We start from the raw sequence: 23,990 nt of genomic DNA on the forward strand, positions 1-23,990 counted from the left end.
GTTATGATATGGTTTGGCTTGGAAAGGTTTTTTCGCCTGGTCACATACAGCTGATGTGTTGTGCATTGAAGTCCACAAGCGAAGGGAAAAGGTGAGAGGAGGAGAGCGTGTAGATGCGAGAAGGAATACAACGTGGCTGCTATGAAAGTGAAGAACTGTGTTTACATGTGATCAGGGGTATATTCAAGGCAGTATTGAATGTGTCACTGTCTGTCCATGTGTCACTGTCTGTCACCTCAAATTTTTATCTTGATCTCTGCGCACCTACGTTGTAAACTTTCATTCATAGGCTAGGTTGTAGCAACCTCATGATGGGTATAGGGAACATTTGAGTATCATGTAGTAGCCTAAACCTATTGAAGTGGGTGAATGGAATAGAAATAAGACCATGCTCATGAAAAAAACAAAAATCGCCCTTCCTCATCTTAAACAGCCCCGACCCCCACTGTGGTTAACAATACATACAGTGCATTCAGAAAGTATTCAGACCCCTTGACTTTTTCCACATTTTGTTACGTTACAGCATTATTCTAAAATGGATTAAATTGTTTTTTCCCACTCATCAATCTACACACAATACCCCATAATGACAAAGCAAATACTGGTTTTTATTTTATTTAGCAAATTTATAAAAAATAATCAACTGAAATATCCAGACCCTTTCCTCAGTACTTTGTTGAAGCACCTTTGGCAGTGATTACAGCCTCGAGTCTTCTTGGGTATGACGCTACAAGCTTGGCACACCTGTATTTGGGGATGTTCTCCCATTCTTCTCTGCAGATCATCTCAAACTATGTCAGGTTGGATGGGGAGCATCGCTGCACAGCTATTTTCAGGTTTCTCCAGAGATGTTCGATTGGGTTCAAGTCCAGGCTCTGGATGGGCGACTCAAGGACATTCAAAGACTTCTCCTGCGTTGTCCTGTTGGAAGGTGAACCTTCGCCCCAGTCTGAGGTCTTGAGCGCTCTGGAGCAGGTTTTCATTAAAAATCTCTCTGTATTTTGCTCCGTTCATTTCCCTCGATCCTGACTAGTCTCCTAGTCCCTGCTGTTGAAAAACATCCCCACAGCATGATGCTGCCACCACCATGCTTCACCGTAGGGATGGTGCCAGGTTTCCTCCAGACGTGACACTTGGCATTCAGGCCAAAGAGTTCAATCTTGGTTTCATCAGACCAGAAAATCTTGTTTCTCATGGTCTGAGGGTCCTTTAGGTGCCTTTTGGCAAACTCCAAGTGGGCTGTCATGTGCCTTTTACTGAGGAGTGGCTGCCGTCTGGTCACTCTACCATAAAGGCCTGATTGGTGGAGTGCTGCAGAGATGGTTGTCCTTCTGGAAGATTCTCCCATCAACACAGAGGAACTCTGGAGCTCTGTCAGAGTGACCATCGGGTTCTTGGTCACCTCCCTGACCAAGACCCTTCTCCCCCGATTGCTCAGTTTTGCCGGGCGGCCAGCTCTAGGAAGAGTCTTGGTGGTTCCACACTTCTTCCATTTAAGAATGATGGAGGCCACTGTGTTCTTGGGGACCTTCAATGCTACAGAAATGTTTTGGTACCCTTCCACAGATCTGTGCTTCAACACAATCTGTCTCGGAGCTCTACGGACAATTCCTTCGACCTCGTGGCTTGGTTTTTGCTCTGACATGCACTGTCAACTGTGGGACCTTATATAGACAGGTGTGTGCCTTTCCAAATAATGTCCAATTAATTGAATTTACCACAGGTGGACTCCAATGAAGTTGTAGAAACATCTCAAGGATTATCAATGGAAACAGGATGCACCTGAGCTCAATTTCGAGTCTCATAGCAAAGGGTCTGAATACTTATATAAATTAGGTACATCCGTTTTTTTAATAGATTTTCAAAAATTTCTTAAAACCTGTTTTCGCTTTGCCATTATAGGGTATTGTGTGTAGATTGATGAGGAAAAAATGTATTTAATCAATTTTAGAATAAGGCTGTAACATAACAAAATGGGGAAAAGGTCAAGGGGTCTGAATACTCTCCGAATATATTGTATCTCTACAGTCAGTTCAATACTGAGGTTCGCCGGCTGTGTGTTCATGTTTGACAAAGAGGAAGCTTTAATCTATGCGACTCCCCCATGATAATGGATTGCATTTATGAAGTGCATGTTATGAATTGACTGACAATCCAAAAGCACTCTCCATTGATTTGGGCTGACTCACTTAAATTCACTACCACAGCATTTCATTTGAGATTCATAGATGCGGTTTTGGTCCAACAGAATGCTTACTGGTTTATTAAGTGTTGTTATAGATGAGGAAAAAGTGCATTTAATGTAGCGTTAGAATAAAAGGTTTGAGTGGTGGTCTGAGTATTATTGTTTCCCCTTAAATGACTTCAGTTTGACTTCATTCATTGAATATATCTTAATGAGACCTTTAATTACTTATTGTAACAGCAGTAATATACTACCTGACTACAACAGCAGGAATATACTACCTGACTACAACAGCAGTAATATACTACCTGACTACAACAGCAGTAATATACTACCTGACTACAACAGCAGTAATATACTACCTGACTACAACAGCAGTAATATACTACCTGACTACAACAGCAGTAATATACTACCTGACTACAACAGCAGTAATATACTCCCTGACTACAACAGCAGTAATATACTACCTGACTACAACAGCAGTAATATACTACCTGACTACAACAGCAGTAATATACTACCTGACTACAACAGCAGTAATATACTACCTGACTACAACAGCAGTAATATACTCCCTGACTACAACAGCAGTAATATACTACCTGACTACAACAGCAGGAATATACTACCTGACTACAACAGCAGTAATATACTACCTGACTACAACAGCAGTAATATACTACCTGACTACAACAGCAGTAATATACTACCTGACTACAACAGCAGTAATATACTACCTGACTACAACAGCAGTAATATACCACCTGACTACAACAGCAGTAATATACTACCTGACTACAACAGCAGTAATATACCACCTGACTACAACAGCAGTAATATACTACCTGACTACAACAGCAGTAATATACTACCTGACTACAACAGCAGTAATATACTACCTGACTACAACAGCAGTAATATACTACCTGACTACAACAGCAGTAATATACTACCTGACTACAACAGCAGTAATATACTACCTGACTACAACAGCAGTAATATACTACCTGACTACAACAGCAGTAATATACTACCTGACTACAACAGCAGTAATATACTACCTGACTACAACAGCAGTAATATACTACCTGACTACAACAGCAGTAATATACTCCCTGACTACAACAGCAGTAATATACTACCTGACTACAACAGCAGTAATATACTACCTGACTACAACAGCAGTAATATACTACCTGACTACAACAGCAGTAATATACTACCTGACTACAACAGCAGTAATATACTACCTGACTACAACAGCAGTAATATACTACCTGACTACAACAGCAGTAATATACAACCTGACTACAACAGCAGTAATATACTACCTGACTACAACAGCAGTAATATACTACCTGACTACAACAGCAGTAATATACTACCTGACTACAACAGCAGTAATATACTACCTGACTACAACAGCAGTAATATACTACCTGACTACAACAGCAGTAATATACCACCTGACTACAACAGCAGTAATATACTACCTGACTACAACAGCAGTAATATACCACCTGACTACAACAGCAGTAATATACTACCTGACTACAACAGCAGTAATATACTACCTGACTACAACAGCAGTAATATACTACCTGACTACAACAGCAGTAATATACTACCTGACTACAACAGCAGTAATATACTCCCTGACTACAACAGCAGTAATATACTACCTGACTACAACAGCAGTAATATACTACCTGACTACAACAGCAGTAATATACTACCTGACTACAACAGCAGTAATATACTACCTGACTACAACAGCAGTAATATACTACCTGACTACAACAGCAGTAATATACCACCTGACTACAACAGCAGTAATATACTACCTGACTACAACAGCAGTAATATACTACCTGAGTACAACAGCAGTAATAGACTACCTGACTACAACAGCAGTAATATACTACCTGACTACAACAGCAGTAATATACTACCTGACTACAACAGCAGTAATATACTACCTGACTACAACAGCAGTAATATACTACCTGACTACAACAGCAGTAATATACTACCTGACTACAACAGCAGTAATATACTACCTGACTACAACAGCAGTAATATACCACCTGACTACAACAGCAGTAATATACTACCTGACTACAACAGCAGTAATATACTACCTGAGTACAACAGCAGTAATAGACTACCTGACTACAACAGCAGTAATATACTACCTGACTACAACAGCAGTAATATACTACCTGACTACAACAGCAGTTATATACTACCTGACTACAACAGCAGTAATATACTACCTGACTACAACAGCAGTAATATACTACCTGACTACAACAGCAGTAATATACTACCTGACTACAACAGCAGTAATATACTACCTGACTACAACAGCAGTAATATACTACCTGACTACAACAGCAGTAATATACTACCTGACTACAACAGCAGTAATATACTACCTGACTACAACAGCAGTAATATACCACCTGACTACAACAGCAGTAATATACTACCTGACTACAACAGCAGTAATATACTACCTGAGTACAACAGCAGTAATAGACTACCTGACTACAACAGCAGTAATATACTACCTGACTACAACAGCAGTAATATACTACCTGACTACAACAGCAGTAATATACTACCTGACTACAACAGCAGTAATATACTACCTGACTACAACAGCAGTAATATACTACCTGACTACAACAGCAGTAATATACTACCTGACTACAACAGCAGTAATATACCACCTGACTACAACAGCAGTAATATACTACCTGACTACAACAGCAGTAATATACTACCTGAGTACAACAGCAGTAATAGACTACCTGACTACAACAGCAGTAATATACTACCTGACTACAACAGCAGTAATATACTACCTGACTACAACAGCAGTTATATACTACCTGACTACAACAGCAGTAATATACTACCTGACTACAACAGCAGTAATATACTACCTGACTACAACAGCAGTAATATACTACCTGACTACAACAGCAGTAATATACTACCTGACTACAACAGCAGTAATATACTACCTGACTACAACAGCAGTAATATACTACCTGACTACAACAGCAGTAATATACTACCTGAGTACAACAGCAGTAATAGACTACCTGACTACAACAGCAGTAATATACTACCTGACTACAACAGCAGTAATATACTACCTGACTACAACAGCAGTAATATACTACCTGAGTACGTCTGACAATGTTTTATACCCACTTTATTGATTTAGTTGAAAAACTAATTTAACATGTACCTTTTGTTCGAGAGTCTTTAGATGTCTTGTCGGTGTGTGCTCACCAGATTTACCAGTCTTACGCTTCATATGCTGATTACATTTGGTTTAGCTAATCACCAGCTATAGTAAGGAACATATTTAGCCACAGGCAAGAGGAGCAGTCGCGACGGGATTCTGATTAGGTTATTATTGCTACTTTAGAAAAATGTCATGCTAGCAGTGAAGATGCCCTGATGCTCATAGAATATTAAAGAGTAAAATAGTACAGAACAGAACTGCTGTATTCTAACATCGTAGAAGCCATCCAGATGTTTCAGAGCTATTTTAACATGTTTATGTGTCCCCCCTCCTGTCCTTCTGTCCTGTTCTAGGCACCTGGTCAACTTCTTCCTGGTGTTGACACAGCTGGGATTCTGCAGTGCATACTTTGTGTTCCTGGCAGAGAATATCAAACAGGTAGGCTCTATTCCCACCAATCAAATACAGACCAGTGTGTTGTGTTCTAAAAAGCCTACCAATCAAAACAAATGACTGTGGAAGTGTCTCAGTATTTTATTTTATTTGTAATTTATTTGTATTTAACCTTAATTTAACTAGGCAAGTCAATTAAGGACAAATTCGTATTTACAATGACGGCCTACCAAGGGGACGGAGGCTGGGATTAAAAATATATGACAACACACACATCACGACAAGAGAGACACCACAACACCACTTAAAGAGAGACACCACAACACCACTTAAAGAGAGACACCACAACACCACTTAAAGAGAGACACCACAACACCACTTAAAGAGAGACACCACAACACCACTTAAAGAGAGACACCACAACACCACTTAAAGAGAGACACCACAACACCACTTAAAGAGAGAACTAAGATAACAACATAGCATGGCAGAAACACATGACAACACAGCATGGTAGCAACACCACATGACAACAACACGGTAGTGACACAACATGGTAGCAGCACAACATGGTACAAACATTATTGGGCACAGACAACAGCACAAAGGGCAAGAAGGTAGAGACAACAATACGTCACACGAAACAGCCACAAGAGTCAGTAAGAGTGTCGGATGATTGAGTCTTTGAATGTAGAGATGGAGATTTAAGACTAGCTGTTGCCATTAGTGTCGGCTAATGGGGATCCTAATAAATCAAATAAAACTGTAGTATTCCTATCTTTCAAAAGCAATGAAATGTGTTGTGTCACTGACCAATCCAAATCAATCCGGTACAGATACTGACTTGGTATCATAACTTGATATTCTCAATAACCCATATTCAACTAAGCTGCCTAACCTATCAATCCCTGTTGCATTGTGATATACCCCTCAGTTAGATAGTATGTTTAAGCAATAAGGCACGAGGGGGTGTGGTATATGGACAATATACCACACAACACTGAGTGCCTGGATACAGCCCTTAGCCGTGGTATATTGGCCATATACCACAAACCCCAGAGGTGCCTTATTGCTATTATAAACTGGTTACCAACATAATTAGAGCAGTTGTCATACCCGTGGTATACTGTCTAATATACCACGGCTGTCAGCGAATCAGCATTCAGGGCTCGAACCACCCAGTATTTCCATCGTCATCCCAACTATTGAGCTGTTCTAATAGTAGACTTGCAGTGACACACAACGTTCCCTAGGAGATGCTAGTGGTGTTTCATCCCTGAGCTCTCTGCTTGCCTGACTTTCTCACTCTTTCTTTCTCTCACTCTCTCTTTCTTTCTCTCACTCTCTCTTTCTTTCTCTCACTCTCTTTCTTTCTCTCACTCTCTTTCTTTCTCTCACTCTCTCTTTCTTTCTCTCACTCTTTCTCCCTCACAATTTATGAACTGTCTATCTCTCTGTATTAAATGGTGATCTCCTCCTGATGGTCAACCATTTCCGTATATATGGACAACGATAAAGACCTCATGCCTCTTTAATTCAAAACTCAAATGTGATTATTTGGTAGGACATTGCCAGGAGTAGTACTATCAGAGTGATGAAGTATGGTACAATCTTATATTTAAATGAAAATATACTGAAACTCTAAAACGGTTATGACAGAACATTTTAAATATATATTTCTCTCTTTCCTCTCTCTCTCTATCTCCCTCTTTTTGTCTCTCCATTCTCTCTCTCTTCTCTCTCTTTCCTCTCTCTCTCTCTTTCCTCTCTCCCTCTTTTTCTCTCCATTTTCTCTCTCTCTCTCTCTCTCTCTCTCTCTCTTTTCTCTCTCTCTTTCCTCTCTCTCCCTCTTTTCTCTCCATTTTCTCTCTCTCTCTCTCTCTCTCTCTCTCTCTCTCTCTCTCTCTTCTCTCTCTCTGTCCTCTCTCTCTCTTTTTCTCTCCATTTTCTCTCCTCTCTCTTCCTCTCTCCCTCTTTTTGTCTCTCCATTCTCTCTCTTCTCTCTCTCTCTCTTTTTCCTCTCTCCCTCTTTTTCTCTCCATTTTCTTTCTCTCTCTCTCTCTCTCTCTCTCTCTCTCTCTCTCTCTCTCTCTCTCTCCTCTCTCCCTCTTTTTGTCTCTCCATTCTCTTTCTCTCTCTGTCTGTGCGGAGTGCAGTTTGTTACTTGTTGGGTTGCAACTCCTCAGTCCAAACATGTAGCTTAATTAGGCATTCTGCTAACTGACCTCCCACATACCCTCTGTGTTCTCAGCTCATCAGAAAACATTTACTGCTGACCCGGGTGTGTGTTTGGGCTAATGTGCTCAATTTACTAATTGTTTACGCTCATGTAGTAGTACTTACAGAATAGTTTATTTGTCAAAATCTGAGCTAAGCTTTTTATTGGTTGTTAAACAAACAGTGGGGTTGAACGGGTCAAAGCCACCAGAGCTTCAGAATTACAAAAATGGCAGATGAGATGTGAGTTTGACTATTTATTCTGAATTAGAAAAAGTAAACAAATCTGATACAATATTTAGATTGCTTTAATGATCTGTATGCCGCTGGTTGATTGGCTTGGCCAATGTGTGTGAGTGACACTGGGGTGAGTGGAGTGGGGAAGAGGTCAGCAGTCAGTGGGGGCCTGGGCCTGGAGGTCAGATAGGCCCGTTGCATTGTGGGTACATCTCTATTCCCAGACTAGGTTCTAATGAGGACAGCGTTTGTCATTTGTCTTCCATTTTGATTCTTATAAAAATGTATACCTTTGTTTTCACTCTGTAAATAATCTTTCAAACTCTTTAAAATCTCTAATATGCAATTTTCTCAGTTTTACCATGTAGTCTTTTGTTCTTTACAGTTTTTGATGGTATAGCCAGGATCATATTCTGGACAGCCATTGGTCCATGTTAGAGGACATTGGGTCTGCCCACCTCTTTTATATTATAGTACTTCATTTACGAAAATAAGAGTTCATTAAAGGCAAGATTGTCTATTATATTCACAAGATATTCCAGTGACCGCTCTAACAATGGAAATACAATATCCTCAAAGACGGAAGGCAGGCGGGAGGAGGCGAGATCAGGTGGTACCATTCTAGCCAGTGAGAGGGCAGATACGCGTGTGAACAACCGGCAATAGCGATAAAGGACTCATCTTTTATCATTGTCCATACTCAATAAATAATAGGTTACTGGATATATTTCAGTAGAGGTCTTTGGGACATACAGTGCATTCGGAAAGCTTTCAGACCCCTTCCCTTTTCCCACATTTTGTTACGTTGCAGACTTATTCTAAAATGGATTAAATAAAACAAATCCTCATAAATCTACACACAGTACCCCATAATGAGAAAGCGAAAACAGGTTTTTATAAATTTTGCACATTTACATTTACATAAGTATTCAGACTCTTTGCTATGAGACTCGAAATTGAGCTCAGGTGTAGCCTGTTTCCATTGATCATCCTTGATGTTTCTACAACTTGATTGGAGTCCACCTGTGGTAAATTCAATTGATTGGACATGATTTGGAAAGGCACAAACCTGTCTACATAAGGTCCCACAGTTGACAGTGCATGTCAGAGCAAAAACCAAGCCACGAGGTCGAAGTAATTGTCCGTAGAGCTCTGAGACAGGATTGTGTCGAGGCACAGATCTGGGGAAGGGTACCAAAAGATTTCTGCAGCATTGAAGGTCACCAAGAAAACAGTGGCCTCCATCATTCTTAAATGGAAGAAGTTTGGAATCACTAAGACTCTTCCTAGAGTTGGCCGCCCGGCCAAACTGAGCAATTGGGGGAGTAGGGCCTTGGTCAGGGAGGTGACCAAGAACCCAATGCTCACTGACAGAGCTCCAGAGTTCCTCTGTGGAGATGGGAGAACCTTCCAGAAGGACAACAATCTCTATAGCACTCCACCAATTAGGCCTTTATGGTAGAGTGTCAGACGGAAGCCAGTCCTCAGTAAAAGGCACATGACAGCCCGCTTGGAGTTTGCCAAAAGGCACCTAAAGGACTCTCAGACCATGAGAAACAACATGATCTGGTATGATGAAACCAAGATTGAACTCTGATGAACGGAGCAAAGTACAGAGAGAGCCTTGATGAAAACATGCTCCAGTGCGCTCAGAACCTCAGACTGGGGGCGAAGGTTCACCTTCCAACAGGACAACGACCCTAAGCACACAGCCAAGACAACGCAGGAGTGGCTTCGGGACACGTCTCTGAATGTCCTTGAGTGGCCCAGCCAGAGCCCGGACTTGAACCCGATCGAACATCTCTGGAAAGACCTGAAAATAGCTGTGCAGCGCCGCTCCCCATCCAACCTGACAGAGCTTGAGAGGATCTGCAGAGAAGAATGGGAGAAACTCCACAAATATAGGTGTGCCAAGCATTGAGAAGGCGCCGGAGAAGATGGCTGCCGTTTTACAGCCCTCTAACCAATTGTACTATTATGTGTGTTTTTTCGCGTTATTTGTAATTTATTCTGTACATAATGTTTCTGCCATCGTCTCTTATAACCAAAAAGAGCTTCCGGATATCAGGACAGCAATTACTCACCTCGTATTGGACGAAGATCTTTTCTTCAACGAGTCGGACGCGAAGGATATCCTACAGACACCCGACAAGGCCCAAATCCCTTTAATTCGCAGTAGAAAGAGACGGAGATATCGTGGACGTAGGTCGGGGTGCCTTGTAAGGATCCGACGGCGAGCGAGTAAACTGCCTCTTCCATCAATCCTATTAGCCAATGTTCAATCATTTGAAAATAAATTAGATGACCTACGATTATGGTTATCCTACCAATGGGATATTAAAAACTGTAATATCTTATGTTTCACCGAGTCGTGGCTGAACAACGACATGGACAAAATACAGCTGACGGGATATACGCTACATTGGCAGGATAGAACGGCTGACTCTGGTAAGACAAGGGGTGGCGGTCTGTGTATATTTGTAAACAACAGCTGGTGCACAAAATCAAATACTAAGGAAGTCTCAAGGTTTTGCTCGCCTGAGGTAGAGTATCTTATGATAAGCTGTAGACCACACTATTTACCAAGAGAGTTTTCATCTATATTTTTCATAGCTGTCTATTTAACCACCACAAACTAATGCTGGCATTAAGATTGCACTCAATGAGATGTATAAGGCCATAAGTAAACAGGAAAACCCTCATCCAGAGGCAGCGCTCCTAGTGGCCGGGGACTTTAATGCAGGGAAACTTAAATCCGTTCTACCTCATTTCTACCAGCATGTTAAATGTGCAAAAAACTCAAGACCACCTTTACTCCACACACAGAGACGCATACAAAGCTCTCCCTCGCCCTCCATTTGGAAAATCTGACCATAACTCTATCCTCCTGATTCCTGCTTATAAGCAAAAACTGAAGCATGAAGCACCAGTGACTCGGTTAATAAAAAAGTGGTCAGATGACGCAGATGCTAAGCTACAGGACTGTTTTGCTAGCACAGACTGGAACATGTTCCGGGATTCTTCAGATAGCATTGAGGAGTACACCACATCAGTCACTGGCTTCATCAATAAGTGCATTGATGACGTCGTCCCCACAGTGACCGGACGTACATACCCCAACCAGAAGCCATGGATTACGGGCAACATCCGCACTGAGCTAAAGGGTAGAGCTGCCGCTTTCAAGGAGCGGGACTTATAAGAAATCCCGCTATGCCCTCCGACGAACCATCAAACAGGCAAAGAGTCAATACAGGACTAAGATTTAATCGTACTACACCGGCTCTGACGCTCGTCGGATGTGACAGGGCTTGAAAACTATTACAGACTACAAAGGGAAGCACAGCTTCGAGCTGCCCAGTGACACAAGCCTACCAGACGAGCTAAACCACTTCTATGCTCGCTTCGAGGCAAGCAACACTGAAGCATGCATGAGAGCACCAGCTGTTCTGGATGGCTATGTGATCACGCTCTCCGTAGTCGATGTGAGTAAGACTTTTAACCAGGTCAACATTCACAAGGCCGCAGGGCCAGACGGATTACCAGGACGTGTACTCCGAGCATGTGTTGACCAACTGGCAAGTGTCTTCATTGACATTTTCAACATGTCCCTGACTGAGTCTGTAATACCAACATGTTTCAAGCAGACCACCAGAGCAGGCCAGAGACCTGGCCATGTGGTGCCAGGATAGCAACCTCTCCATCAACGTGAACAAGACAAAGGAGATGATTGTGGACTACAGGGAACAAAAGAGGACTGAGCACCATTCTCATCGACGGGGCTGTAGTGGAATAGGTTGAGAGCTTCAAGTTCCTTGGTGTCCACATCACCAACGAACTATCATGGTCCAAACACACCAAGGCAGTCATGAAGAGGGCACGACAAAGCCTATTCCCCCTCAGGAGACTGAAAAGATTTGGCATGGGTCTTCAGATCCTCAAAAAGTTCTACAGCTGCACCATCGAGAGCATCCTGACTGGTTGCATCACCGCCTGGTATGGCAACTGCTCAGCTTCCGACCGCAAGGCACTACAGAGGGTAGTGCGTACGGCCCAGTACATCACTGGGGCCAAGCTTCCTGCCATCCAGAACCTCTATACCAGGCGGTGTCAGAGGAAGGCCCTAAAAATGATCAAAGACTCCAGCCATCCTAGTCATAGACTGTTCTCTCTGCTACCACACGGCAAGCGGTACCGGAGCGCCAAGTCTAGGTCCAAAAGGCTTCTCAACAGCTTCTACCCCCAAGTCATAAGACTCCTGAACAGCTAATCATGGCTACCCGGACTATTTGCACTGCCCCCCCCCACCCCCACCCCATCTTTTTACGCTACTGCTACTCTGTTAATTATTTATGCATAGTCACTTTAACTCTACCCACTTGTACATATTACCTCAACTACCTCAACTAGCCGGTGCCCCCGCACATTGACTCTGCACCGGTACCCTCCTGTATATAGCCTCCCTACTGTTATTTTATTTTACTTTAGCTCTTTTTTTCGCAACACTTTTTTTGTTGTTGTTTCATTTTACTTTTTTATTAAAAAATAAATGCATTGTTGGTTAAGGGCTGTAAGTAAGCATTTCACGGTAATGTCTACACCTGTTGTATTCGGCGCATGTGGCAAATAAAACTTGATTTGTTTTGTAGCGTCATACCCAAGAAGACTCAAGGCTGTAATCGCTGCCAAAGGTGCTTCAACAAAGTACTGAGGAAAGGGTATGAATACTGATGTAAATGTAATATTTAAGTTTTTTATTTTTAATACATTTGCTAAAATTTCTAAAAAACTGCTTTTCCTTTGTCATTATGGGGTATTGTGTGTAGATTGATGAGGGAAAAAAACGATTTAATCTATTTTAGAAACAGGCTGTAACGTAACAAAATGTGGAAAAAGTGATACCGTCTGAATACTTTCCGAATGCACTGTGTGTAGTATCTAGGGTCCTCTGTAGCTCAATTGGTAGAGCATGGCGCTTGTAACGCCAGGGTAGTGGGTTCGATCCCCGGGACCACCCATACGTAAAAATGTATGCACACATGACTGTAAGTCGCTTTGGATAAAAGCGTCTGCTAAATGGCATATTATTATTATTATTATTATTATCTATCTTGTTTGGTGTCCATCTCTCTATGGTGCTTGGTTATGAGATGATGTGATGCAGTATTCCACCTTATGGGATAATATGAGGCTACTGTATATCAGTACTAGTTGTCTAGAGTAGAGTTTACCAAGGAAGGAAGCCCTGTACTACTCTATCAAATGAAATCACTACCACACACTGCCTTTTCTTTCTCTCTCTCTCTCTCTCTCTCTCTCTCTCTCTCTCTCTCTCTCTCTCTCTCTCTCGCATAATTTATTTCCTGGCAACAACAACAAACAAGCTACAAGCATAAACATGGTAGATATTGAGTTTACTACACAGTTTATACAAGCAGGCATACTTTACTGTAGTAAATGCACTCTCGGGTCTGTGTCATTCAACCTACAGCAGCACATGCCGTTAACTGCCAAAATAAAGGAAACACCAACATAGTGTCGTCGGGCCACCATGAGCTGCCAGAACAGCTTCAATGCACCTTGGCATAGGATTCTACCAGTGTCTGGAACTCTATTGGAGGGATGTGACACCGTTCTTCCATGAGAAATTATCTCCCGAGTGGCGCAGTGGTCTAAGGCACTGCATCGCAGTTCTAGCTGTGCCACTAGAGATCCTGGTTCGAATTCAGGCTCTGTCATAGCCGGCCGCGACCGGGAGACCCATGGGGCAGCGCACAATTGGCCCAGCGTCGTCCAGGGTAGGGGTGGGAATGGCCGGCAGGGATGTAGCTCAGTTGGGGGGCCAGTATGAAAAAAATAAAAAAATAATGTATGCACCCCACTAACTGTAAGTCGCTCTGGATAAGAGCTAAAATGTAGAAATTCCATTTGGTGTTTTGTTGATGGTGATGGAAAACGCTGTCTCAAGTGCCACTCCAGAATCGCCCATAAGTGTTCAGTTGGGTTGAGATCTAGTGACTGATACAAACACACACCCTTTAAACCCCCTACGCTCCTTTGAGACCCCTCTTTCAAAGTAACTGAAATCTCTTCTAGCCATGGTAGACAAAATAATATACATGACCCTAAGCATGATAGGATGTTAATTGCTTAATTAACTCAGGAACCAAACTCGTGTGGAAGTACCTGCTTTCAATATACTTTGTATCCCCAAAGATTGTCTATTATATTAACAAGCTATTCCAGTGACCGCTCTAACAATGGAAATACATGTCCTAAAATATGGAAGGCAGGTGGGAGGTAGAGGACTCATCTTTGTATCTGTGCCATTATAGCCTTAATGGCGCTGCCCATGCAGTCACAGATGCTATCACCATTTTGAAGTAGTCCATTTTCTTCTTCATTGTCTGATTGCTCCCAACTCTTAGGAATCCCGACACAGTTGACTACTTTAAAATGGTGGAAGCACTCAATGGCATCGTCCATGTTAAGATGGGTTATATCCACGATGAGTCCTCTATCTCGATGACAACAGGCACAACTCCGATATAGTCAAAGTTGCCGACATGCCACGTGCATTCACGTTTATATCAGTGCATTCGTAAACAACCTAACCATTACAAAACTTCTATTAGATCAAAAAGCCTCATGAAGCAAATTAGAAATTAAATTTGTTGGCCAAATTCGACACTCTCTCATTGACCTCCATACAAAAATTCCTCACTTCGTCTGCTTATTTTCGTGGACAGATTCTGGTATCCCTCATTTACAAAAGTGTTTCCTTAATTTTGGCAGTTACCTGTACGTACCCATCTCTGTATGTGTTCATAGTATGACAACAGCTAGCTACATACATACAGTACAGTGTACACACTGCTGATGGAACCGACTAGGCGAAAGATCTGCCGATGTGCACTTGAGCAAGGCACTTAACCCTAATTGCTCCTCTAAGTCGCTCTGGATAAGAGCGTCTGCTAAATGACTAAAATGTATAAGCAGACAGTCTAATTTAATGCAACCCTGATCTGCTTTCTCTCTTGCCTGAGCTGTGAGCCCCCCCTCCCTCCTCTCCACTACCCCCTCCCTCCTCTCCACTACCCCCTCTCTCCTCTCCACTACCCCCTCCCTCCTCTCCACTACCCCCTCCCTCCTCTCCACTACCCCCTCCCATCTCTAGTCCTCTCCCTGGTGTTGTGTTGAATATTCTTTCATCCCAGAAAGTTTTCTGATCGTTATTTCTCTGGGGAAAGTTTTTTGTTGTTGATAGGAGCGGGAGAGCTGCTTATCGACAATCAAGAGACCAATCCACTTCTTCACTTCAGCTCCTAAAATGGTTTTCTCTGGCGAGGAGAGAACACACAGCAGCCGTAATTGCTGTAGATTTAGTTTAGTGTGATCTCTGTCTGAAGGTCTATCTGAAGGTGCCTTCCTGAAGGTCGACAGGGTGAAGGGGAGAGGTGAGCCTCACTCATGAACACACCTCCATTAATCACACCTTTTTGTGTGGGTGTTTGCGTGTGTGTGTGTGTGTGTGTGTGTGTGTGTGTGTGTGTGTGTGTGCGTATGCCTGCCTGCACCTGTGTGTATTCATTCCTTCCTTTCTAGGTTGTTGAGGGCTACCAAGGTGTAAACATCACCCTGGCAGATGAATCCCTGTCCTTCGCCAACACCTCCATGGTGCCAGCCCTGGTCCCTCCACCCACCACGGTGCCCTCTGAGCCCCTGGTCCCTCTACCCACCACGGTGCCCTCTGAGCCCCTGGTCCCGCTACCCACCACGGTGCCCTCTGAGCCCCTGGTTCCTCTACCCACCACGGTGCCCTCTGAGCCCCTGGTCCCTCTACCCACCACGGTGCCCTCTGAGCCCTGGGCGCTGGACCTGCGTCTCTACATGCTCTTCTTCCTGCCCTTCCTCATCCTGCTGGTGTTCATGAAGGACCTGAAGAACATGGCCGTCCTGTCGTTGCTGGCCAACGTCTGCATGGCCGTCAGCGTCATCATCATCTTCCAGTACATCACGACGGTAAGTGGAAGAAGTCAATGGGAAACTGTTGTCCATGCTTAACACTCCCCTAGTACAGTTTGGTTATGTGTTTGTCACGCTCCAGATGATGTCATCCTCCTGCACAACGGTTCTCAACCTGGGCACTTAAAATCTGTGATTCAAATGGGTGTGTGGGACAATTATACATTCTTCTGTATAATTGTCCCACAAATGGGTGTGTGAGGCACACGCTATTGTGAGATTAACACCTGACCATATCCCCCCTAGCTGTTTTACACTCTCATTACCATAGCCTGACTGGTGTCATGACAATCAGTCAAAGGGAATGTGTCGTGATTGTGACAAAAAATAAGTTGTCACTCAAAGGACTGATGTTAGCTCTGCCACGCTACTGACAGTGACAAGACTAGGGTGCTTTCAATACATTTCCTGGTTTTCCAGAAATCCTGGATTTCCTATTCTTCCCTCCTGATTCCGGGAACCCTCCAACAGGGATTTCGGGAAACCATTTTTAAACCCTAGACAAGACAGTTCAAGACAAGCGTTAACCAATCTAAAAGTGTTGTGGAGAGGCGACCCCTTGGGGTGGCTTTGATATTGACCTGAAGCCTGTCATTAATGTACACTACAAAAGTATGTGGACACCTGCTCGTCGAACATCTCACTCCAAAATCATGGGCAGTAATATGGAGTTGGACCCCCTTTGCTGCTATAACAGCTTCCACTCTTCTGGGAAGGCTTTTCACTAGATGTTGGAACATTGCTGCGGGGACTTGTTTCCATTCAGCCACAAGAGCATTAGTGAGGTCAGGCACTGATGTTGGGCGATTAGGCCTGGCTCACAGTCAGCGTTCCAATTCATCCCAAAGGTATTCGATGGGGTTGAGTTCATCGAACACCTTTGGGATGAATTGAGGTCAGCTTTGTGCAAGCCGGTCAAGTTCTTCCACACTGATCTCAACAAACCATTTCTGTGTGGACCTCGCTTTGTGCACAGGGGAATTGTCATGCTGAAACAGGAAAGGGCCTTCCCCAAACTGTTGCCACAAAGTTGGAAGCACAGAATTATCTGGAATGTCATTGTATGCTGTAGCGTTAAGATTTCCCTTCACTAGAACTAAGGGGCCTAGCCCAAACCATGAAAAACAGCCCCAGACCATTATTCCTCCTCCACCAAACTTTACAGTTGGCACTATGCATTCGGGCTGGTAGCGTTCTCCTGGCATCCGCCAAACCCAGATTAGTCTGTCGGACTGGCAGATGGTGAAGCGTGATTCATCACTCCAGAGAAATAATAATAATATGCCATTTAGCAGACGCTTTTATCCAAAGCGACTTACAGTCGTGCGTGCATACATTTTTGTGTATGGGTGGTCCCGGGGATCAAACCCACTACCTTGGCGTTACAAGCGCCGTGCTCTACCAGCTGAGCTACAGAGGACCACAGAGAGAACACGTTTCCACTGCTCGAGTCCAATGGTGGCGAGCTTTACACCACTCTAGATGACGCTTGGCTTTGCACATGGTGAACTTAGGCTTGTGTGTGGCTGCTCGGCCATGGAAACCCATTTCATGAAGCTCCCGACAAACAGTTCTTATGCTGACGTTGCTTCCAGAGGCAGTTTGGAACTCGGTAGTGAGTGTTGCAACCAAGGACATGATTTGTACGCACTACGCGCTTTAGCACTTGGCGGTCCCGTTCTGTGAGCTTGTGTGGCCTACCACTTAGTGACTGAGCCGTTGTTGCTCCTAGACGATTCCACTTCACAGTAACAGCACTTACAGTTGACTGGGGTAGCTCTAGCAGGGCAGACATTTGAGGAACTGACTTGGTGGAAAGGTGGCATCCTATGGCGGTGCCACATTGAAAGTCATTGAGCTCTTCAGTACGGGCCATTCTACTGCCAATGGTTGTCTATGGAGGTTGCATGGCTGTGTGCTCGATTTTATACACCTGTCCGCAATGGGTGTGGCTGAAATAGCCAAATCTACTAATTTGAAGGGGTGTCCATATACTTTTGGCCATGTAGTGTACCTCAGATAGAGACCTGGGAACTGGGAAGTAGCTGTCTGTGAGTTGGACCTGGGAAGTAGCTGTCTGTGAGTGTGGGAACTGGGAAGTAGCTGTCTGTGAGTGTGGGAACTGGGAAGTAGCTGTCTGTGAGTGTGGGAACTGGGAAGTAGCTGTCTGTGAGTGGGACCTGGGAAGTAGCTGTCTGTGAGTGTGGGAACTGGGAAGTAGCTGTCTGTGAGTGTGGGAACTGGGAAGTAGCTGTCTGTGAGTGTGGGAACTGGGAAGTAGCTGTCTGTGAGTGTGGGAACTGGGAAGTAGCTGTCTGTGAGTGTGGGAACTGGGAAGTAGCTGTCTGTGTGTGTGTGGTAACTGGGAAGTAGCTGTCTGTGAGTGGGACCTGGGAAGTAGATGTCTGTGTGTGTGGGAACTGGGAAGTAGCTGTCTGTGAGTTGGACCTGGGAAGTAGCTGTCTGTGAGTGTGGGAACTGGGAAGTAGCTGTCTGTGAGTGTGGGAACTGGGAAGTAGCTGTCTGTGAGTGTGGGAACTGGGAAGTAGCTGTCTGTGTGTGTGTGGTAACTGGGAAGTAGCTGTCTGTGAGTGTGGGAACTGGGAAGTAGCTGTCTGTGAGTGTGGGAACTGGGAAGTAGCTGTCTGTGAGTGTGGGAACTGGGAAGTAGCTGTCTGTGAGTGTGGGAACTGGGAAGTAGCTGTCTGTGAGTGTGGGAACTGGGAAGTAGCTGTCTGTGTGTGTGGGAACTGGGAAGTAGCTGTCTGTGTGTGTGGGAACTGGGAAGTAGCTGTCTGTGTGTGTGGGAACTGTGAAGTAGCTGTCTGTGTGTGTGGGAACAGGGAAGTAGCTGTCTGTGAGTGTGGGAACTGGGAAGTAGCTGTCTGTGAGTGTGGGAACTGGGAAGTAGCTGTCTGTGAGTGTGGGAACTGGGAAGTAGCTGTCTGTGAGTTGGACCTGGGAAGTAGCTGTCTGTGTGTGTGGGAACTGGGAAGTAGCTGTCTGTGTGTGTGGGAACTGGGAAGTAGCTGTCTGTGTGTGTGGGAACTGGGAAGTAGCTGTCTGTGTGTGTGGGAACTGGGAAGTAGCTGTCTGTGAGTATGGGAACTGGGAAGTAGCTGTCTGTGTGTGTGGGAACTGGGAAGTAGCTGTCTGTGTGTAAAAGATGGAACCTCCCTGTGTCTGTACCCCTTGTGTCTGTACTGTCTGCTTCTGTGAAACATGAGACTTCCTTGTATCCACTGCATGTCTCCTGTGTAGGGCTGAGTGATTAACCGATTTTTAAACAACTAATTGACCGACGTCTGTTCAATTATTTGAATTCTATTTCGTTTTTTTTTTTCTTCTGTGAGCTCGATGTGCAGTTTCTGTAGTGATATATCAGATTAAGCCTGAACTGTGCGATGTTGTAGTTTCCAACAGGCCAATATTCTACATAGTTTTGCGCAGAAAAAGTGGTAATTAACTACAATGACCATAATCCATTGCGGGCCCTCTTAAACTTGTCCGGTCTGTGCGGAGCAGACACTGGGAGAAGAGAGAACGTGTGATTGAGAGGGATAGAAAGCAGTTGCTTCGCGAGACTGAAAATACATGATCTTAGTGATTGATAGTTGTTATCCAACAGTCATAAAAGTATACTTTATTTATTTGAAGAACTGCTAAAATAGTGATTTTGTCAGACAGCATAGGTAGCAGCTCTGTAGAGATGAGATGATGACTTGGAATGAAATCAAAGTAATCTAATAAAACATATTTTAGTAAAGTAATGTGAATAAATGATGGTTAATAAGCAGTCACGGGAAGAAGGGGTGCAGCACCCCCTGAAAATCTGAATTTAAAAAAAGTGAAACTTTTTTTCTCACAAGTAGTGCACTGGGCCTTTAATAGTCCTGTATTAGCGGACTGATATAGCCGGGTGTAGGATATAAGCCCCCCCCTCCCATGTGCAAAAACATCGCAGCACCCCCCACCCACAAACTACTTCCCGCGGCTATGACTACCATCTTGGGACTTTTATTAATTGTTTTATTCAGTGTTGTTACTGCATTCAACCCACATAATGCATAGTTCATTAAACGTCTAAAAAACGTGATATTTTTTAAATAATCTAACCGAACTGACCTCAAAAAGTACTAATCGCTCAGCACTACTCCTGTGGAACATGGTTCTCCCTTGTAGCCATTACACGTTTCCTGTGGAACATGGTTCTCCCTTGTAGCCATTACACGTTTCCTGTGGAACATGGTTCTCCCTTGTAGCCATTACACGTTTCCTGTGGAACATGGTTCTCCCTGTAGCCATTACACGTTTCCTGTGGAACATGGTTCTCCCTTGTAGCCATTACACGTTTCCTGTGGAACATGGTTCTCCCTTGTAGCCATTACACGTTTCCTGTGGAACATGGTTCTCCCTTGTAGCCATTACACGTTTCCTGTGGAACATGGTTCTCCCTTGTAGCCATTACACGTTTCCTGTGAGACATGGTTCTCCCTTGTAGCCATTACACGTTTCCTGTGGAACATGGTTCTCCCTTGTAGCCATTACACGTTTCCTGTGGAACATGGTTCTCCCTTGTAGCCATTACACGTTTCCTGTGAGACATGGTTCTCCCTTGTAGCCATTACACGTTTCCTGTGAGACATGGTTCTCCCTTGTAGCCATTACACGTTTCCTGTGAGACATGGTTCTCCAGGCCATTTTCATTTCCAATAAAGTATAGGGTCCATTGTTTGGCTATGGCTGGTCTTCTCAATTAAAGATTGAACAGTTAGTGTCAGAGTGCACTTAGTTTCGATCAGGAACAACTTTTAAACGCTTGTCTACTTGGACCATTCCCAAGGTCATTCTAAGAATACAATTAGGCATTTTGGAGCAGATTGACATCAGATGTAAGCGTTCCTGACGTGTGGTGTAATCCAGCGTTGATTGCTGTTTTAGATTTCCCAGAAGGTTGTGCCAGCCAGTGTGTGTGGCACAGCTCATCCCTCAGCTGTATGTGTGTGTAGGTGGGTGGCTGGGCGGTGTTCTGGGCAGTGGTCTAGGTGCCGTTGTGAACAGCCCTCATCAATCACCAGCTGAATTATGTTTTTAAAAGATTCATTAGGACCCCTGTCAGTCGCTGGGCGTCTCTGTGTGACGCGGTAGACGAAACGCGTCCACAGGGAAACACAACACTGCATCCCTAATTCACCATTAGGTCACCTAGCCGTCAACCCCACAACCTCTCCTTTCTCAATTTTTCCTCCCTCTTTCTGTCTCTTAATCTCTGACTAATGTGTTATGGAAGCTCTTTTTGATGGTCTTTCTTTATTAGTGTCTTTCATTCCTTCCATTTACTGGGATTCTCCTTTTCCTCAGTTCGCTCTCTCTCTCTCTCTCTGTCTCTCTCCTCTCTCTCTCTCTCTCTCTCTCTGTCTGTCTGTCTGTCTGTCTGTCTGTCTGTCTGTCTGTCTGTCTGTCTGTCTGTCTGTCTGTCTGTCTGTCTGTCTGTCTGTCTGTCTGTCTGTCTGTCTGTGTGATCAGTGAGTCAGGGGAAATCTTGTCTTTGGCAGTGATGAGGAAGTAGATTCTGTTCTATAGGCCCTTATGGGAGTAGCTCCTCTGACAGACTAATGTGTCACTGTCCCTGTTTTCCTAATCGCCTGCTCCTCTGTCTGCTGTCGCCCCTCTCTGACAGGATTTTGGGGACCTTCAGCGTCTCCCTCTCACTTCCCCCTTGGCCAAGTTCCCCTTCTTCTTCGGAACAGCCATCTTCGCCTTCGAAGGCATCGGAGTGGTAAGTACTCTTCAACAACTGGGACTCCATTTGTCCAAACCCTTATGTAGTTAGTAACACCTGATTGGTTCCGGCCCTTATGTGACCGACTCTGGATTGGCTGGTGACTGGGGCCCACTGGCCACGGTTGCAGTTGAAAGCCTTGAATACTGCATGGCTAAGAGATAGTTCAGGTCAAGGGTAGCATTAATGTTAATGTAATGTAATTGATCCAGGGTTAATAGAGAGGATAGTGACAGCACTAACCTCATCTCACCCTCAGCGGGGATGGGGATGGTGTCCTGCAGATGAGGCTGTGTGTGTGCGTGTGTGTTTGAATGTGTCTGTGTGTGTGTGTGTGTGTTTAAATGTTTCTGTGTATGTATGTATGTGTGTGTGTGTGTGTGTGTGTGTGTGTGTGTTTAAATGTTTCAGTATGTGTGTGCTGGCCGTAGGCAGGATGATGTATGAGGTGGTACCAGGGTGTATTGACTGAGAGGCAGAGGAATGCTCACTCACCGCTGCTCACCCATTAATCAGCCAAACGGCGGGCACAGAGTGATGGCCGACACGTCACCACGACGACCCGACAGACAGCGATGACAGCCAGGCCACTCCGGATCAGAACGTCTCTAGAGAGCGAGAGGGAGGAGAGGAAGGAGGAGAGAAGAGAGAAGTGGAGAGAATTGCCGACTCTGCTCCTGCTCAGATAGGGATAGAAAGCACAAATGATAGTGGATAAAGTAAAGACAGAATGAAAGTAGTTAAGCCTCCTCTAACTATCCCATTACACTTTCTTTGTGTGCCTTTCTCTCTCTCTCTCCCGCTCTCTCTCGCTCTCTCGCTCTCTCCCTCTCTCTCTCTCTCTCTCTCTCTCTCTCTCTCTCTCTCTCTCTCTCTCTCTCTCTCTCTCTCTCTCTCTCTCTCTCTCTCTCTCTCTCTCTCTCTCTCTCTCTCTTTCTCTCTCTCTGGGAGTGATCCACGACCATATGGGTTCTCTGTCACCCTGACAGGGTAATTATCTGCCTGGGGATGCGATGTTCACACCAATGGGAAAGGGAGAGAGCCGGCCTGAAATGGGTGTCACTGGGCCAATTGGGAATAACTTATTGGCTGGTGCCAGTAAAAACGTACCTAACAGAGAGAAGGGGTAGGGTTAACTGCGGAAGACACATTTTGTTTGAATGCATTGTTGTGCAACTGACTAGGTATCCCCTTTCCCGGATCTCCAGTAGGTACTTGACTTCTGTTAGCTCTAACTATGGTTCCTTCCAGCACTACAAACTGGCCCAAAGTGCTTTGGTGTGCTTCTCGCTTACTGACATACCTTTATCTGTACACCCTCCACCTGTCTCTCCAGCACAGGGTTTATAAAGCAGAGAAGTAGTTCAGCTCCCTGCAGATACTCTTGGAGCTAACGCTGATTGTTTTGGCTAGGCCAACTAAAGGTAGTCTGTTAGGTGTTTGTGCTTTGGGCTTCAGGGTTTAAACGAAGGTTATTAAGGGGGGTTGTGGGGGCCTTTCCAAACAATAATCGAAACCCCTTTAATCTCCTCCTTGTCTGAAGATCTCTCTCCCTCCTCTCTCAAGGATAAACTAACAGACTGTAAGTAAATATAAGACGGTAGATTAGCGGAAGGCTGCGTGCTGCACCTTTGGATGCCTCTGCTTTTGGTTCTAGGGAGTTTATAGGTAGCAAGTGTTTGGCCTCTTACCGCTCACTCTTCCATCAAGTCCAGGGCAGTTGGCAGATGGCTACAGTCTTTGGTGAATTTGTTCAAGTTTTCTCCTCTGGCTCCAAGGAGGAAGGGAGAGTGGGAGAGAAAAGCGAAAAAATGTGGTGCGGCACAGAATAATTGTTCTAATCTTTTTAAAACAGGGAGCACTACTCGTGGAGGTTGAGACAGCCTCCC

At 44.3% G+C, this 23,990-nt stretch overlaps 1 protein-coding gene across 1 annotated transcript in view; it reads left to right on the plus strand.

Moving 5' to 3' along the window:
- LOC121567776 (proton-coupled amino acid transporter 4-like) overlaps window positions 1-23,990 on the plus strand; it is a 205,306-nt gene that overhangs the window by 13,228 nt on the left and 168,088 nt on the right. The window contains exons 7-9 of the mRNA XM_041878046.2: window positions 5,804-5,888; window positions 15,900-16,316; window positions 22,000-22,098. Of these exons, the coding sequence (XP_041733980.1) occupies window positions 5,804-5,888; window positions 15,900-16,316; window positions 22,000-22,098 (601 nt within the window). The remainder of the gene's footprint in view (window positions 1-5,803; window positions 5,889-15,899; window positions 16,317-21,999; window positions 22,099-23,990) is intronic.

Source organism: Coregonus clupeaformis, chromosome 6 (genome assembly GCF_020615455.1).
Source record: "Coregonus clupeaformis isolate EN_2021a chromosome 6, ASM2061545v1, whole genome shotgun sequence".
Taxonomy (NCBI): Eukaryota; Metazoa; Chordata; class Actinopteri; order Salmoniformes; family Salmonidae; genus Coregonus; species Coregonus clupeaformis.